At 34.0% G+C, this 19,535-nt stretch overlaps 2 protein-coding genes and 1 long non-coding RNA gene across 4 annotated transcripts; all 3 read left to right on the top strand.

Moving 5' to 3' along the window:
• Positions 1-402: 402 nt before the first annotated feature.
• LOC133697782 (DEAD-box ATP-dependent RNA helicase 13) lies at positions 403-7,808 on the top strand. Its single transcript, XM_062120551.1, has 15 exons — positions 403-672; positions 808-1,047; positions 1,474-1,646; positions 1,729-1,923; positions 2,050-2,226; positions 2,418-2,806; positions 3,400-3,580; positions 4,558-4,680; positions 4,761-4,877; positions 5,175-5,279; positions 5,416-5,556; positions 5,677-5,742; positions 6,241-6,399; positions 7,341-7,422; positions 7,509-7,808. The coding sequence occupies exons 1-15, from the start codon at positions 489-491 to the stop codon at positions 7,562-7,564; spliced, it is 2,388 nt and encodes a 795-aa protein (XP_061976535.1). The 5' UTR covers positions 403-488; the 3' UTR covers positions 7,565-7,808.
• A 2,999-nt stretch (positions 7,809-10,807) lies between these two features.
• Positions 10,808-12,679, top strand: LOC133697386 (ammonium transporter 1 member 1-like). The gene has a single exon (XM_062119879.1). The coding sequence runs from the start codon at positions 11,013-11,015 to the stop codon at positions 12,516-12,518; it is 1,506 nt and encodes a 501-aa protein (XP_061975863.1). The 5' UTR covers positions 10,808-11,012; the 3' UTR covers positions 12,519-12,679.
• Positions 12,680-18,101: 5,422 nt separating this feature from the next.
• On the top strand, positions 18,102-19,447 carry LOC133696197 (uncharacterized). 2 transcript variants are annotated; one of them, XR_009842637.1, is made up of 3 exons: positions 18,102-18,221; positions 18,629-18,726; positions 18,803-19,447. It is a non-coding gene; the product is annotated as an uncharacterized LOC133696197 (long non-coding RNA). The 2 variants fall into 2 exon arrangements; XR_009842636.1 differs by having other exon boundaries at positions 18,102-18,726.
• The last annotated feature ends 88 nt before the right edge of the window (positions 19,448-19,535 follow it).

The raw sequence follows: 19,535 nt of genomic DNA on the forward strand, positions 1-19,535 counted from the left end.
AAGGTAATATTTTATATTATATTAACAATAGTTTTTTAAGTATTTTTAATTGAAAATAAATTAAAATAATATATTTTTTAAATTTTATTTTTAATATTAACCTATTAAAATAATTTAAAAATATATAAAAATTTAATTTTAAATAAAAATAATTTTTAATTTTTTATAAATGATGGTGAGTTGCGTCAAAAACAAAAACTTCGTCAAGGGAAAAAAAATTGAACGGAGAAAAAAAAAGAAAAAAGGGAGGCGTGGTTTATAAATTCCCTTTAAAAAGCACGAATTTCGTGTTCCCCTACAAAAACAATAAAATAATAGCCATAAATATAAGAAAAATTACACCATCAGCCACTACAGGTATTCGTTTCCAATTCGTGCTTAAATAAATGCGCTTCGTGATATTTATGTAAACACTTGCCTTGCCTAAGCTACAACAGCCAGTGCATTTAGGCAAAATTACCAGGGTGTTTGAAGCTTGCAACTCTGGAATGGCCGCCGTTACAGAAGCAGAACCACGAGTATCTTCTAAACAGTCCAACAACAAAAAGGGAAAAAGAAAGCGAACCCATACTGACCCTGAAATCGACCGACTCGACTCACTCCCATGGAACTCTTCCATCTCCCAAGACGATCCTTTCTCTGTTATTGCTGGTTCTCACGAGCTCGAAGGAGGTTGGATTCACCCATTCCATCTTGTATTTCCTTCTTCTTAACTATACTTTGTGGTAGGGTTTATAGGGTTTAAGCTTGGACCTGAACCTGATTCTTTATATGATTGTGTTTTTTTTTCTTGGGGGATGAATGCAGGGTTTCTATCACTTGAAGAGATTGACGAGGGTGATTATGGTTTAGAAATTCCTGGTCATGATAAGAAGGTGAAGAAAGAAAGAAAGAATAAATCTAAGAAACAGAAGGATAATGATGCTGATGGGGTTGAAGAGGAGGTGGAGGAGGAGGGGATAAACGTGGAGGATAAGAAAAAGAGGAAGAAGAGAAAGAAGAAAAAGAAAGCGAAGGAATCATCAAGGGTTGATGAAACTACTTCTGGTTAGTGCTTATCATATAAATTCTGGATCCCGGCTTGTGGCTTAATGTACATTCTTTTAAGTTTGGGGTATGTGCTAACACTTTTTACTTGTTGGAGTTCGGTTAACTGTTGAGTTCATTTGTGTTATTGACATTTGGTCAGCTTTGAGGTTCCTTGATTTTGATGTCTATAACTCAAGCCAGGTTTTGAATTTGTGATTGGTTTCTGAATTACTCAGATGCATTTTGATCTCGTAACATTTGCGCTTTGGTCATTTGTAAATTCACGATCACTTGTAAACTTTTTCTATGATCTCCATGTGCTCTTGATTGATATTTTGTCTGTTATTGTTGTTTTGGTGCATTTTAATACTAAAAACTTTAGTTAATCGATGGTAATTTACCAATATGAAGATTGTTCATTGCTCCACAATTGTGCGACTGTAGTTAGCAATAACAAGGATGATGTAGAAGGAGAATCAGTTGACGAGACTGAATTTTATGGATGGAATGAGTTGAGACTTCATCCTCTGCTCATGAAATCGATATATAGGCTTGGGTTCAAGGAACCAACACCAATACAGAAAGCTTGTATTCCTGCCGCAGCTCATCAAGGGAAGGTTGGTTAAGGTTATTGTTTAAGGCTTAATTGTGGATAATGCTGTTTGGTCTTGTTCTCATCATTGTGCCTTTATGTTATAGGATGTTGTTGGAGCTGCAGAAACTGGCTCAGGCAAAACTCTTGCTTTTGGTTTGCCCATTTTGCAACGTCTCCTCGAGGAACAAGATAAGGCTTCAAACATGGGTGACAATGTGGGAGAGGAAGCTGAAAGGTTTGCACCAAAAGGTCTTTTGCGTGCTCTCATCATCACTCCAACAAGGGAGCTTGCCATTCAGGTAGTCATAATTTTGAATGAAATTCTCAGCGCTGATCCTGAATTCTCCAACATGCTCTTAGGTTCCGCAAATTTAGCTTTGTCAGATTTGAAGTTTTCATGTGGATCTTCTTTTTATCCATTCCAGGTGACAGACCATTTTAAGGAAGCAGCTCATGGTATCAATATTAGGGTGGTTTCGATTGTTGGTGGGATGTCAACAGAGAAGCAGGAAAGACTTTTGAAAGCAAGGCCTGAGATTATTGTTGGGACTCCTGGGAGGTTGTGGGAACTTATGTCAGGAGGGGAAAAGCATCTTGTCGAGGTTAGTGATTGCATGTGATATATACATTGGATGTATTCAGGGAGAGTATGTCTTTGTTCTGCTACAATCGGATTAACTTTTTTTTTTTTATTGATTTAGTTTTTGGATCTTTACACATTTGGTTTCCAGATAAAACACGTTTAAGCACCTTATTCATATGCCATATTGTCTCTGTTTGTTTTCCTCTGCAGTTGCATTCGTTATCTTTCTTTGTGCTGGATGAGGCAGATCGAATGATTGAAAATGGACATTTTCGTGAGTTACAGTCTATTATTGACATGCTTCCCATGGCCAGTGGTTCAATTGGAGGACAATCTCAAAGTTCAGAAAATTGCCAAACACTTTCAAACATGCAAATAAAGAAAAGACAAACGTTTGTTTTTTCTGCAACTATAGCATTATCTGCTGATTTTCGCAAGAAGCTAAAGCGTGGCTCATTAAAATCAAAGCAATCAATGGCTGATGGGCTGAATTCCATAGAAATGCTCTCTGAACGAGCTGGAATGAGAGCAAATGCTGCCATCATTGACCTGACAAATGCATCAATCCTTGTAAATAAGCTCGAGGAATCTTTTATAGAGTATGTGTCTTACACTGCATCTCCCATTAGAATCTTTATAACTGCTAAATGCAAGAATCTAAGTGGTTTACAAGCTACATGGTGGGATGTTTTGAAGCTTGTGCTGGATTTCTAAATTTGGCATACCACTATATTTTACAATAGGGCTGGCCGTGTTGATGGCTATAAGGTTTAACATTCCAACATGCACACACGCATGCCTCTGCAAATTCATGTCTGTAGACTGGTTTGCGCAGCCAAAATATTATTCCAAGGTCATCTGGCTTGTCCTCAGAATTTACATGGGCTGTAGTTCAGTGGTTGCGCCGCACCTTTTTATTTGTTTGCATTATTTTTTCTTTCTTTTTTGTGCACACAGGACATATTTTTATAAGATTGATTTGATCTCATCTTGCTCACTCTGATTGGTATATCTTCAACTTGATTAACTTTTTAATTCTTAATTTCAGGAGTTATTAATGAAAGGATCTATTACACTCTTTGCCTTTACATTTGCACTTTATATGTAATCTTTATGTTTTTGTTTTTAGCAAAATTTTATGTTATCATATTGCATCACTTGCCTTTCTCAATATTTACTAAAATGACTGCAGATGTAAGGAAGAAGATAAAGATGCTTGCCTGTATTATATATTGAGTGTTCATGGAAAAGGTCGCACAATTGTTTTCTGTACATCAATTGCAGCTTTGCGCCACACTTCTGCCCTTTTGCGCATCCTAGGCATCAATGTTTGGACACTTCATGCTCAGATGCAGCAGCGAGCTCGTTTGAAGGTTTGTGATTTATATTTTTCCTTTCTTTTTTATTAATTTGTTCGAACCATGCTCATTTATAATGTGATATTTGAATTTTGCATGTGGTGCTGTGTTTAAAGTTAATGCTCGAGTACAATTCTAAAATAAATAGTGTAATAAATGAATAGGATTTAATGCCTCATGTTGTTGATACTGTAATCTAGTTATTCAAATTGGCTGTAAACAGTTGCAGACTTGTTTTGAACACATATTAGAGTCACCGGTTCATGATGTGCCTTGAAAGGGGCAAGACAACTTATTAATCAGAGGCATTGCATATGGTTTTAGTTGGAAATGCATATCATCAGTTTTGGTGTAGCTATTCAAGTGTTTCATGTGCTTCTACATGGGTGATACAAGCGCATTAACTTCACATAACTTCATGATGAGCGCTGAGTTTCTGAACACTCAACCGATTTAATAGGCCTTGTATTGGTTTTGAGCTGGTTATGTTAAGTGGGCAATCAGATTCTGGAGATAATCAGTTTATCAGACAAAATCATATGTTGCCGTTTAGTTCCAGGGTGAGTGCATAACAACTTTTGGTCCATGGCTTTTGGAACAAGAGAAAGCAGAGCTATATGAAAATGTTTTTGAATCAACTGTACATGTTAAGTGGGCCAGAGCGTTAAATATTACAAGAGTTTATAAGAGTTGTATAAACAATGTCTCTGAATAGAAAAAGGCAATTGCAAACCCCGCTTAGTAAATTAAGTGCCCACCATCTTTTCTTACGTTTCTTTCTTTTTCTTTTGAGTTACTTGTTTTAAGTTGTGATCTAGGAGTTCTTTATCTTTCTTTGTCTCTGGGAGAAGCAAATGGCAGAGGTACTAAGTTCTATGTTTTTCAACATAATAACTATCTTCTTCCAATTAAATTTGTGATTTTGTTTGTCCGAAGATGCAGTGACTTGTGTTTCTTCACACCAACCAACTTCTCCTTTGTGTCTAATGCAGGCAATAGATCGTTTTCGTTCAAATGAACATGCTATCCTTGTTGCTACAGATGTTGCTGCAAGAGGCCTCGACATCCCTGGTGTCCGAACTGTTGTTCACTATCAGCTTCCACATTCAGCAGAAGTAAAAATTGGGATGCATCACATTTTTTAAAAGTTTTTGCTTTCGTTCTGCTAAACTTATATTATATCCTTTTGTGTTAGGTTTATGTTCACCGAAGTGGAAGAACTGCAAGAGCTTGTACTGATGGATGCAGCATTGCCCTTATCTCATCAAATGATACTTCAAAATTTGCCTCTTTGTGCAAATCATTTTCAAAGGTAGCAGCTCTTGCAAAGTTTCAAACTTCACTAATCTGAGTACATTATTATTGAAAGTATATTATTCTTTAAAGAGAGGTTAGACTTGATTGAGCATTTTGGAAATTTAAGCATTAGATTTTGCCATTTTTCATAATTATATCATCAGCAGCGCTTAAAACTCTTGCTTTTTTACATGAAGCCCAAAATTGTAGGATTCCATAAAGGATTGCCTCTGTTTTTATTCTTTTTGAACTAAGAGTTGGGATTCAAGGATTGCCTCAGTAAATTGTTGGGTTGTCTCCTCTCTTTATGCAGGAAAGTTTTCAGAGATTTCCTTTAGAAGAGTCATACATGCAAGAGGTGATGAGACGGCTGTCTCTTGCACGTCAAATAGACAAGATTACAAGAAAGGACTCCCAGGTAGATGAATCTTTTACTTGGCTCATGTGATTTGGGATCTCCTTATTTCTGTCTACATAGTTTAGAAACTTAAAATATCAGTTTCCTGAAATACTACTTCTGCTTCATTCTGTAACTGGTTCATGTGCTTCTCTAGGAGAAGGCAAAGAAAACCTGGTTTGAACGAAATGCAGAATCAATTGAGTTAATGGTGGAGAATGATGACAGTGAGGAGGAAAGAGTGAACAATCATAAGCAAAAGAGAGTCACCTCAATGCAACTGAAAAATTTACAGCAGGTTTTGTTTACTACGATAAATTTCTTATTCTAATTTTGGTTCTGTGAAATTTGAGAGTTTGGCCATTTCTTTTTCCTTGAATAGGAAACTATAGTAATTTCTTCTGGATTTAATTTGCAGGAGCTTAACACTCTACTTTCACGTCCTTTGCAACCAAAATCGTTTTCACATCGCTATTTGGCAGGGGTAATAATCCACTGGTCATTACCTTTAACTTTTCTTGGTCACTATTGATTGTGTCAATCTGTTGATCAAACACAAACTGTAGTACTCTTAAACATGTCCGGGTTCTTTTTTTCTTGAACAAACATGTCTGGGTTCTTTTTTTTTTTCCTTGGAGATGTTGTCTGGGTTCTTAGAAATAGTAATATATGGATATACCTTTACCTGTTTGTAGATGTGCAATTTTGAAACCTGAATGATTGGTTTGGTCAGTTGCAGGTTGTAAGGATTCTGATGTTGACCATTGATAGTGCATGGGTGCTTTGTATGTGAGGCCCAACTCTTGTATTGGGGACTGCAGGGGCATTAATGGGAATCTAGTTTGGCTAGCATTTGTTTGATGCTTGATTTCAGATGATGTTAGAATAGATTGCTCCCTGTGATATGTCATTTATCCTGCAGTAAATAAAATGAATTTTTAGGTGTAAGGATCTTAACTACTGAATGCAACTATTCCTGCAGGCTGGGATTTCACCTCTCCTGCAACATCAGTTTGAAGAATTAACAAGGCAAAAGTTAGACCAAGGTGTGAATTTGGGAGATAACAAGAGAAGGAAATTGGTGGTTATTGGTCAAGATTGTGTGGAGCCGCTCCAGGCACTCCGAAGTTCTGGTCAGGAGGTAGTATGTTTCAGCTATGATTCCACTCTCATGTTCTTCCCCACTTTTCGTGATTACTTTATTAAACATTTCGGCAGGCCTCTAAATTCAAAATATGGTACACTTGGACTCCAATATGAGCGTTTTCTTTTGTTTGAAAATACTGTAAATTCAAAATCTTGTTACATATATCATTTGAAGAAACAATTAGTTAAGCTTGCTATAAAATGCTGTCGTGTATATAATATTTGGTTGCATGAAGGATCAAACTTATGGATAATAAATGAACATGCCGTCATGTTCTTTGGTAGAGAGTGTATTTTTTCTAGCAATGTTAGTGAAATTATGTGGCTTGAGCACAAGATAGCAGGTTGCAAAGAATGATATCCTGGGGTTTCCTTAGTTTGACTCCCTTTTCTACACAACTAACATTTCAGTGCCCCATGATTTAAAAATATCTCGTCTTCTAAGCACTGCATCTATATGCTCTTCATAGCATAACTTGACCTGTTTGAGCCTCCCTAAAGAATGAGACAGAACCCAAACTTAGTGCCACCTATCCACTCCCTTCAGAATTTGACCCATCTTGGGCACGCTTCTGAGAGGATCAAAGCTGAAAAGCAAGCCCTTTTGTTAATTTAGAGAGAGCCCTCCCTGAATAGGCCCCTGCTGTTCCTCCAGAATTTGGATGTGGAGCAAAACTTGTAATGCTTAGCTAATTCTGTAAAAAGAAGATCCAGTTCGTGACTAGTTGCTGATGTATGCAATTTCTTGAAAGGCTCGTCTCATTGGCAGCTTTGAAGATGTACTAAAAGCTTTTCTGTAGGTTTTTGGTTCTCGTCCTGAATGTGCACTTACATTAGAAAAAATATGGATATACTAATTGTACATATTTGTGATCTGCTCTCTCTCATCGTGTCCTTTGGTTGCTGGTTTCTATAATGTCTTTATCCTGCTCTCAGGTGCGCATGGACGTGAAAGAGACGGCAGAAAAACGTAGAGACTTGGAGAATTTGAGGAGAAAAAGAAAGGGAGAGAAGAAACGTATTCTCAGTTCTCCATATCTCTTTCCGTTTTGAAGTTTTTTCATTCCAACTGTCTATCTAAGGTTATTTTACTTTCTCATCCAGGTTTACGTGATCAGCGAAGGCAGCAGAAAAAAAGGTTGAAAGAAGTTGACGAGTAGAGTTCTTCTTTGAAGATTTTGTCCCCCTCCCCCCCCCCCCCCCCCCCCCCCTCTATTTCAATTTGTGGCTGAGGCTCTTCATAAATTTCATATGATTGACCCACAAAAAAAGAAAAGATGATACAGCAAATGCAATGCTATTTAGTTGTAGAACTACATGTTGAACATAGTGTTTTTAGCTGTATGCAGGTATCATTATCTGAATATAGAACATGAATGTGAAATTTAGACTTAGAATCTGAAACTCTGAATTTCTAGCTGTCAACAAATTCCAATTTTCAACAGAATACGGCTCCGCCCTATGGAGTTCTTGACAGCGTCGATTGTAAGAGTTACTTTTCAACTCTAGTTGCGTGCTAGGCTTATGGTAAGAAATGTAGTTTTTTTGGGATCTGGATTTAAGATTCAATAAAAAAAAAAAAAAAAAAGATTTTGAAGGCATGATAAAACTGATAAAGATCACCAACAATAACCTTGGTGGGCTACATCGTCACACGAATGGTCTAAAAAAAAGTGAGCTCCAGCATGGCTATTAGTGTTATTTTATTATTATTTTTAATATGCTAGAATCCAAAAAAAAAAAAAAACTCAGAAATGTAATCATCCTTATGTATCTTCATGGTTAATTCTGGGCCACAGGTTTTGGAATCACATGTTCTAGACTGGTCGATTCAAATTAAGCTGTCAGCAAGACATCTGAATCCGGTCGATTGGTCGAGATTCCAAATGCAGCCTCCATTCAGATTCTCACTGGTGAATGCTTACAATTGTGATTAGACTTTTAACGTTGACTATATTGTGAACGCAACGCTGTTTAGGATGCTTGCTTGCAAGAATCATCACCCCTTTAATGCATCCATCTACTTCCATGGATATGGCACAGACAGATGGATTCATTGTTTTTTAATGGATTTGATCTGTCATCATGGCGCCCACTGTATCTTCATTGATCAGGCAAGGGAGCCGTGGACTGTTTTATCTCGTATAAAAGCTTCAAATCCCCTGTTTTTTGAGACCACAACTCTGTGTTTCTAAGTCTTCAGCAGCGCAAATGTCATACGGTTGACTCTGATATATGAATATAAAAGGCCGTCCGCAGGATTTCAACTTCTACTTTGAGTAAGCTGCCCTGCAAACCAGTATGAAAACGGTGCCGGTGCCCATTGAAAATTATCGATACCACACACAGTCATTGACTTTGGTTATATTTACATTTCGTACGGCACAGTGTAACCTTGTCAAGAATGCTTCCTTCCGTTGACTTTTCAGCTTTTTGTTTTGTGTTGATGAGGATAGTTGAAAGTGTCATTAAATATAAAAAATAAAGGGAAAACAAAATAATTAATCCCATTTTCCTTTTCATTGGCAGGTGCTAGCCATGATTGGTTTATTTTAGAGTAGATTACGATTGTTTTACTTTGAATTGTTTTTTAATCTAAGAAGATTGTGTTTATGTTTGAGAAAAAAGAAAGTTTTATCACCTCTTTAGCCATTGCTGGGAGCTTCAAGCTAGGCTACAAGAAGCAAGATTCTTGTCAGCTCTTCATTTTTTACATAGATAATTTAATTCCAATTAGACCATAAAACTAGATTAATTTGGTATTGATTTACGTAGTTAATACAAACATGCAAGCCATTAACCACTTGGAGGGGAAAAAAAAAGAGTTTTGTGCGGCTGATACACACGAGAGTTTCGTTTTATAAATGTTAGTGGTCTGTGTACGGAGTTGAAATTCTATCCGTGCCCTCCGGTTTAAAATGGATTCCTGTTTATTTGTTTTAAATTAATTTTATTATAGAAAGTATTTATTTTTATGAAAAATAAATTATTTTTTTGATATTGGATAATAATATAACAAATAAATTGAAAAATATTTTTTAGTTTTTAGCTATGCTATAAAAAATAAATTAATAATGTTTTTTTCAAATTTATTAGAAAAATATAAATCAAATTTGACAGATAAAAAAGTTGGAGTTGGATGAAATTAAAAAAAAAATTAATTTCATGAATTATTTTAAATAAAATAAATAGCAATCAAAAGAATATTGAAGACCAGATCTGACAAATAAAAAATTAAAAGATGATGAAATAAAAAAATTAATTTCATAAATTATTTAAAATAAAATAAATAATAATCAAAAGAATAACAATCAAAATTTGTATAAAAAATCAAGTTAAATCAAATTTTAAGAGAAAAAAATATAAATAAAATATATAACAATTAAAAGAATAAAAATCAAATTTTATATAATTAACAAATAATAAGATATTTTTTTTAATTTTTTACTATTATAAAAAGTGTTTTCCCCCTAAATCAATTAGAAAATACTTTTCTAAAAACTAAATTAAATTTATTTTTTTATGATTAAAGAATATTTTTTTATTAATTATTTTTTTAAAATAAACAAATACAGATCAATTCTCATGATTTGATTCCGTAATCTCTCGTTTTATTTTATTTTTAACATTGCAAGCCATGATAAGCAATAAACAAACAGCGATAACAGCTGTTTTATTCCTCTTAGAGATTCTAATCAGCGCACACTTGATAGCGTGTCGTTAGTTAATTACAGGTGTAGATCAATAATTAATTATTCGCGTTTTGAAGACTTTTTAGATTTTGATGATAATTATAACCCATTTATTTTTGTATTTTAAAAATATTTTTTTTTATTTTAATATTTTTAGATCATCACTCAATATATATGTGATGATATAATTTAATATACCAATATAAATTTAATTACTCTCAATTTATCCGTGAATATAAAGGTGTTTTCTAATCTATCATTTTATTAGGTATTTTTATCCATATTGATGAAGGAAATTCGAAGCTCAACTAATTTATTAAAAAAAAATCAACACACATGATAATTATAAAAATATATTTATTTAGATTTTTTTCCTAACTAATATTAATTTTCCAGTAAATTCAATTTAAAACTTAGCAGTATTTTCCAGTATTGTTAAACTTATTATAATTTAGAAGTCTTGCTTTTATTTATATTTAATTTTTATATTTAACCAAGTTGAAAAATAACTCGGTCAAATATAATTGATTTAATAAATTTACTTACAACTCAATTAAAACTTAGATAAGATTAAGTTTAATATTTAATATTTAATATTTAATTTTTCTTTCTTGTTTTAACATTTTTAAAAAATCTTAAAATAATATATATTAGATTCAACTTCCTCAACTCATAATATGAGTATTGTTCCGAATAAAGAGTTGAGACGGTATTATAACTAGCTAGGGTATATACTAAACGGGACCTTTCAAAAGACTTATCGGATCTAATTGTTTTTCCACATTTTCTCCCCTGTATATAAGGATCTTGATCAACAAACTTAAGAGTTCTGCCATAACTCTCCATCTCCTACCCCTCTGCCCCCCCCTCTCCATCTCTATTTGCCAGAGACTCTGACATCCTTCACTCCAAAATCATGGCTTCCATGACCTGCTCAGCGGGCGATCTTGCCCAGTTACTGGGCCCCAACGTCGCTAACTCCACCGGGGCTGCTGATTTCATCTGCTCCCAATTCAACACCGCGGCTGACAACTTCTCCGCCACCCAATATGCCGTGGACAACACATATCTCCTCTTCTCCGCCTACCTTGTGTTCTCCATGCAACTTGGCTTTGCCATGCTCTGTGCAGGCTCCGTACGTGCCAAAAACACCATGAACATCATGCTCACAAATGTTCTTGACGCTGCAGCCGGTGGCCTCTTTTATTACCTCTTTGGTTTTGCGTTTGCCTTCGGGACTCCCTCCAATGGGTTCATTGGCAAACACAACTTTGGTCTTAAGAATTTCCCTTCTTCTTCTTTTGATTACAGCTACTTTCTTTATCAGTGGGCTTTTGCTATAGCAGCTGCTGGGATAACCAGTGGTTCAATAGCTGAAAGAACCCAGTTTGTTGCTTATTTGATTTACTCCTCTTTCTTGACTGGGTTTGTTTACCCTGTTGTGTCCCACTGGTTCTGGTCTGGTGATGGGTGGGCTAGCGCGACAAGAACAGACGGAGATTTGTTGTTTGGCACTGGGGTTATTGATTTTGCAGGGTCTGGTGTGGTGCATATGGTGGGTGGGATTGCTGGTCTTTGGGGCGCTCTAATTGAAGGTCCAAGAATCGGACGTTTTGACCATTCAGGCAAGGCTATTGCTTTGCGTGGTCACAGTGCTTCCCTTGTGGTTCTTGGCACTTTCTTGCTTTGGTTTGGTTGGTATGGGTTTAATCCTGGGTCGTTCACTAAGATCTTGAGTGCTTACCCTGCCGGTGGCTATTATGGTCAATGGAGCGCAATTGGTAGAACTGCTGTTACAACAACCCTAGCTGGTTGCACAGCTGCTTTGACCACTCTTTTCGGTAAAAGAATTCTGTCTGGTCATTGGAATGTTACTGATGTTTGTAACGGTTTGCTTGGTGGGTTTGCTGCTATTACTGCTGGGTGCTCCGTGGTTGAACCATGGGCTGCTATAATATGCGGGTTTGTTGCTTCTTTAGTGTTGATAGGCTGCAACAAATTGGCTGAGATCCTCAAGTTTGATGACCCGTTAGAGGCTGCACAGTTGCACGGTGGATGCGGCACTTGGGGTGTCATCTTCACCGCCTTATTTGCCACGGAGAAGTATGTAAGGGAGGTTTACCCGAACAAACCGAATCGTCCATATGGGTTGTTCATGGGTGGTGGTGGAAAGCTCTTGGGTGCTCATTTAATACAGATTTTGGTGATTATCGGATGGGTCAGTGCTACCATGGGTCCATTGTTCTTTGTTCTTCGCAAGCTCAAGCTCTTGAGGATCTCATCTGAGGATGAGATGGCTGGTATGGATATGACCCGGCATGGTGGGTTTGCTTACATTTACCATGACGACGAGTCTAACAAGCATGGTTTCCAGTTGAAGAGAGTCGAGCCTACTTCTAGAACCCCTAATGCAAACGTGTAAGAGGGACCACATATTTTTTTTCCCCTTTTCTTAGGGTTAGTGTGTGTTTGAATATGTCGATAAATGTAGTATGGAGATAAGGAAGACTTGGACCAGATCAATTTGTTTCTCTATTGAAAATCATGTTCATATAGTAAATGTCTTGCAGTGGTTGAGAGGTATTTGAATTTGGGCAAAGGGATGCTCCTTGTGGGGATGCTTTTGTTTTTTTTTGTTTTTATTTATTTATTTATCTCGTCTTGAAAAGATGCATGTGTCCAATGGTTCCCAGAAGGAACGGGAATTGTTTTGGGTTTTTTCAAGCGACGACAAACAAAAGAAAAATAAATCAAGTGTGGTGATTTTTTTTTTCTTTTGGCAAATGCTCAACATGTGCTTTGATTCTCGTTATGAATTTCTGGCTTTCATATCCGCGAACTGCCGTGGGTTTATAAAATAAATATATTTAATAATATTATAATTGTGAATCAGCGCTAGATAAGTAATAAAAATTAAAGGTATGATGCAAATATTTCATGACGAAAAAAAAAGTGTTGGTGATCCAAAACTTAGAGACTAAACAAAATGATTTATAGTAATTTACAGTGTCTTGTGAGAAAAGATACAGTGCTTTCACCACATGATTTAGCTTTTCAGTTAATAAAAAAAAAATTACAAAGCTAAATTCTCTACCAACTTAATCTTTAAAAAAAAACCAACAAAGATAATTTTGGAAGGAAAAAAACCCATGAGAAAAAACGTTGCAGCAATTGACAATGTTTTGTAAGGAAAACTATAACGTTTTTTCCAAATAAAATAAAATAAAAAACCATTTAGAAAAACATTCTAGCAATCAACAGTGTTTTGTGAGAAAAACTACAACGCTTTTCTCATATGATTTAGTTTTATTGTAATTATAATTCTTAACAAACTCAATATTAAAAAAAATCGACAAAGATAATTTTGAAAAAAATCATAAAAAAATCACATGGAAAAAAACTGCAACAATTCACAGTGTTTTAAAGAAAAAAATTATAAAGCTAAATTTTTAATCAGCTCAATATTAAAAAAAAATCGACAAATATAATTTTGAAAAATAAAGAAATAAAATAGAAAAACTAAGTGGAAAAACATCATAGCAATCCATAGTATTTTAAAGAAAAAAATTACAAAGCAAAAATTTTAAAAGGTAAAATCAACAAAAATAATTTTGAAAAAAAATAAATGACAAAAAAGAAAAAAATAAGAAAGTTGAAAAAAAAATTGAAAAAAAAACGAAAAAAAAAAAGAAAAGAAGGGAAAAGCTTAAAAAAAGAGAAAAAAAAGAGGAGAAGAATCACTGTGGATTACTGTTGTAATCCACAATGTTTTGTGTGTGGGGGAACAGTAAATCCCCCACACGGTTTAGTATATTAGTTTATATTTATTTATTTATTAGTTTAATATGAGTATTTGAGTCAGTTTGCGCGTATCTCGATTAATTTCACAGGTCCTGAAATTAACAACCATATAAGTTTTCAGTGGTCATTATATAAGTAACTACAAAGCTCGAATCTGAAACTATAGAGAAAACAAACTTTTTAGTTTTAAATTTTTATTACTGGGCCACTACCTAGATAGTTATAATGCTATCTATATTGTTGGAACGGGTAAAGGTAATTTGAATCCGCACACCATATCTTAACACCATTGTATTTATTTGGTGGGAAGGGATATTGAATTGATTATTTTTTAAAATATTTTTTTATATATTAAAATAAAATAATTTTTTTAAAAAATTATTTTTAATATTTAATACAAGAAAACAATTTGAAAATTAAAAAAAAAACAAAGTAAAGAAACAAACAGGTATATTATTATATATCAAGTTACACACCATGTCCGTTAATGAGCTGGTTGTTGAATATCTGATGGAGTAATATTTCGCCTGCCAGTTTTGGAGGAATTTTGACCCTTGTTTTAAATGCTCAATGCCATGGATATCCATGTGGCAGGCCAAAAATAGGTTCGTGTATGTTATTCGTGAAATCAGACGAGGATAATCATCTCTATTGAGATCGTTTGTATTTGTTTTTTTATGTTAAATATAAATTTTTAATTAAATACTTTGAAAAGTCAAAAAGAAATTACTGTACACGATGAGCGGTCCTGAATCAATCCTAGTTATTATAATGATTTAATTTTCACCCTGAGATATGTTTGAAAGTACAGTTATAATTAATTTTAAAAGTGTTTTTTATTTAAAAATATATTAAAATAATATTTTTATTATTATTTTTTAAAATTAATATGTTAAAATGATTTAAAAACATCAAAAAAAAATTAGTTTAAAAAAATAAAATTTTTAAATTTTTAAAATAATATTTTTAAAACACAAAAATAAATATTCACTCCCACCAGCAGGGTCATAAAATGCGGGCTTAGGTGGATCTACCTTTGCCACTTTCTCCAACGTACCATGCTATCCCCAACTTTATAGCTTTCTAGGTGCGCCCAAAAGAAGCCATTACTAATAAATGTGACCTTCTTTTTCCTTTTTGCCTTTTTACGTAACTGTGACATATATCCTTGTTATGTTTCTTACTGGGTTAGTAATTATTTTTTAAAAATATTTTTTATTTTAAAATATTTTAAAATAATATTTTTTATATTTTAAAAATTTACATTTAATATCATTACATAAAATAATTTAAAATAATTTAGTTTTTTAAAACATGACATGGCCGCTTCATAGCAAATGAGCTTATTACTAATACGTTGTTTTTTTAAAAATATTTATTAAAAATAAATTTAAATTTCTTATTATATCAATTCATCAAAATAATAAAAAATATAAAAAAAATAATTTTAATAAAAAAATTAAAATCTTTAAAAACATGATTACAAACAAGCTCCATGTCTTTTAAGCAATTAGTAGAATTTCACAAAAAAAAAAATCAACTTCATGGTCTAACAAATTATTTTTTGCTGTACTTTTTGATAATTTTAATCTGTTAACCTAAATAATAAATTTTAAAAAATTAAAAAATATATTATTTTAATATATTCATAAAAATAAAATCTCAGTCAAGAGATCGCAAAGAGATGTTTTAGAATATTGTAATAATTATTTTTTAAAATATATAAGAATAATATTTTTGATATTAATATATTAAAATGATTTAAAGATATTAAAAATTATTAATATAAAAAAATTAATTTTTTTTAAAAAGTTTAAAATCAAAATACAAACTTAAAAAAACACCATTTGGAACGAACCTGTGGTCTGGAAAAAGGAAAGGGGCGCTGACGAACCGCTCAGTGTCATCGAGGCCGTATGTATTCTTGGGAATCCCACGAAGGTCAAAGCTGCTCAAGGTCAGAAAAGGAGGGCATTTAGAAATTGAACTTTCCTCCAAGGTTGGCAGTCCAACTTGAATTTTAGACTTGAATGATCCAAGGCAAGAGCTAAAGGACCTGTTTTCTGCGGAAAAAAAAAACCAAAGCGACGGTTGGTATGCATCAATGTCATAAATAGGGTTTGTCTTGTAAAGAAGACTTTGAAAGTTGCTTTGCTGACCCTGCAAAGATGAAGAAGAATACTCAAAAAAACAAGTCCTCAAATTAATTCATCCTTGCTAGCCACGGCGGCTCGTCGTTAGTGACTTTGGAAAATTACGTGGTGCTTCCGATGCACCAAGTGAAGTGCTCGCAATGATGAATTCAAATGTGTAGGCAATATGGTTGCTAGCACCATTTGCTTTAAAGTAAAGTTCGGGTTTTTAGAAATTGATTTTTTTAGGTATTTTTTATTTGAAAATATGTTAAAATAATATTTTTTTATTTTATAAAAATTATTTTTAACTTTAGACAATTTAAAAATATAAAAAATAATTAAATTTAATTTTTAAAAGCTCGTTTAGAGGATGTTTGAAAGTATAGTAGCGGTTACTTTTTAAAATATTTTTTTTACACGAAAATATATTATAATAATATATTTTTTTGTTTTTTTAAAATTATTTTTAATACAGAATATCAAAACAATTTTAAAATATAAAAAAAATTAATTTAAAAAAAATGGAAGAAGGAAAGGAGAATAAAGAAAAAGCAACAATTGAGAATGATAGATAACAATAAATAAATTGTTTTTTATTCAAAATAGAATCGTTATTTTTCATGGACTATTATCGCTAAATAGTAAGTTGCTCTCTTTCAATTTCCACGTGCCATGATAAGAAAGGCTAGCTTGATACTTGTTTTTATGTCCTAAAGAGTTACATCTGCAAGGACGAAAAAAAACAAAAACAGAGACAGAAAAATCGTGATTAAACTTGGTTTTTAGTAATTAGGAGATGAAAGGCTTATTGCACTTGCGGGATCTTTTATTTTTATGATTAAGGGTATTCTTAAAATTAATTTGTGCTTTGATTAAAACTAATTTTTCTCTTTGAAAAATCTTTAAAATATAGTCCTAATTGTGGTGTATTTAAAATGAATTCTGTAACCATCTAGATAATGATGCAGTAGTAAAAACTTGGGATCAAGAGATTTGTTTTCTCTATAGTTTCAGATTCGAGCCCTGTAATTACTTATATGATGGCTACTGGAAGTTTACATGGTCGTTAACTTCAGGGCTCGTGGAATTAGCTGAGATACACGCAAACTGATCCGGACACTCATGTTAAACTTAAAAAAAAAAAAAAAACTCTCGGAAATCACAGAAATACACATTTTATATTCATGGTTTATGTTTTCTTTTATTTCAAGATCTGTGCTTGTTGTCTCTTCCTCTATACCCTTCGTGAATTATATTTATTGGTCACCTGAAATTTCAGTGATATGTCTTGATTGTCAAATCCATAAATATAGCACCTTGGTTTTTATCCAGAAGAAAAGGACTACATGGGCGTGTATGTGTCTGCATATTTATATGCTTGCAAGTGTTTACATTTTTGTTCTCTACTCAGCCCAGCATCATTTCATTTTCTAGACTCGTTGTCTAAGATCAGACATTTATTCACTCAGCAAGTGTTTACATTTTCCCCCCTAGTATGTTTCATGTGGGAACCATGATCTTGAGAAAATTGTTACTGTAAGTGTGAACAAAGTAAAATAGCCGGCGGTGCTATGCAGGAGTTGCAGTGCCGCAGCTTGACTGGACACCAGAACCTGTTTTTATTACTAACACTGGATAAAGATATAGATATACATCTATTGCTTACAATTAACAGTATATTTTTGGGTCTGCTACGTTCCTGGAAAAGAGAAGTGTTAGGCATTGTCGTCACATTCTCCTTCAAACATTTCAGTGCTGCTTCCAGTGAGTACTGGAAGTGTTTATAGTCATATTCGTTTGAAGTGTATCTCGATATTAATGGAAATATTTGATTTTCTCTTATCTTATACTTGTACATTGAATTTTGAACTATGTTCGGACATATTTTTTGCGCAGGTGGGTGGGATGGGGGGAGATTGTATACTTAGCCATCTTTTTCTCCTTTTTGGGGTGTTTTTACTATAAATATTATTGGAACCATTAACTAACATAACAAATGTGATCACGGATCATCCAATACTTTCTTCTATTTAATGAAAATCATGGTATACTAGCCTGTTGATATGCTGATTTTGTTCAGGTTAGACAAAGGTGTCATAGTGTATATTTGTGATGGCCGTGGGGTTAGAGATATATATGAAACAGATGGAAGTGGTGCAATTGCAGCCTCAGAACCGCTTGCTGTTCTGGTATGCTTTCTTATACTGAATCCAGGAATCACGACGTAACATTTGTTGATACTTGGAGTATGTAACTTGAGCAGTTTTATGAACTCCCAGTTGTCTTGAAGGCTCTAATGATTCAATCTGATGTCTTCTCTGTGTATGAGCGGTCACAAACTCTCACTCTTTCAATTTCCAATATAATATGGTTGCAGTATAAAAGAGCATGTGATTAAGCTTCTGCAAATTTCTTCATTCTTACTATTTGTTCTCCCGTGGTATTAAGTTTCCACCACATCATCATTGTTTCTCCCTGTGTGTTTGGGCAAAGAGCTTTACTTTTCAGGGATTTTATAGTTATGTGCTTGATTTCCATGTTTTCATCACCAAACCTTTGATCAGGAACCACTCACTTTGTTCTGAGTTTCAATTAGGTGAACAAGGGAACTGCAAGCGCAAGTGAAATATTGGCTGGTGCATTGAAAGACAATAAACGTGCTGTTTTATATGGAGAACCCACATTTGGGAAAGGGTAATCACTTCTGCTTCTACAACATCTATGAACTATACCATCTGTGCCTAACCCGCGTGTTAATCCTGTTCCACAGCAAGATTCAATCAGTTTTTCAGCTATCTGATGGTTCTGGCTTGGCTGTTACAGTCGCTCGGTATGAGACACCTGCTCATTCAGGTATTGATCAGGTTTGTCACGATTCTTTATGCCAGCATCTCTCTCCCTCATTCTTGGTGTGATTCCAGACCATCCACTGCCTAAATCTTTTCCGAAGGATGAGGGGGGTTTCTGTGGCTGCCTCCAAGACTCTGAATCTACTTGCTACGTGAATAGGGGGCAGCTATTTGCAAGATTCTTGTGTTTTGACATTATTTTTGGGTTAAAGACTGCATAATTCGTTCTCAAGTGTAGTCAATTCATTCTTTTGGTGCTTCAGTGATCCTTGCTGCCGCTGGTGTTAGTTTCGCTCAAGCAAACTTCATCTTCAGTATCCTAAAAAAGGATGTAAAAACAGCCTTTATTTAGTTGCATATGAAAATGAAAAGAGAAAGTTTCACTTCTGAGATTTATAGTTTTTGCCGAGTCCAAACAAGATACCTGTCTTTAATTGGTCATGGCTGACATTTGGTTGAAACTTAGATGCCCTGGTGTGCTCTTTCCCTGTTCTTTAGAAATTTTGAACTCAATCATAGTTATTCACGTGATGGTTGAAATATTTTGGCACACAGTTATTCACTTACTCGTTTCCTCTTGGCTCTTTGATAATATAATTTTTATTGTCATGATGAGAATTAAAATTGTAGAGAAAATATGAGAGGCGAGCAACT

Source organism: Populus nigra, chromosome 6, assembly GCF_951802175.1.
Source record: "Populus nigra chromosome 6, ddPopNigr1.1, whole genome shotgun sequence".
Lineage (NCBI taxonomy): Eukaryota > Viridiplantae > Streptophyta > Magnoliopsida > Malpighiales > Salicaceae > Populus > Populus nigra.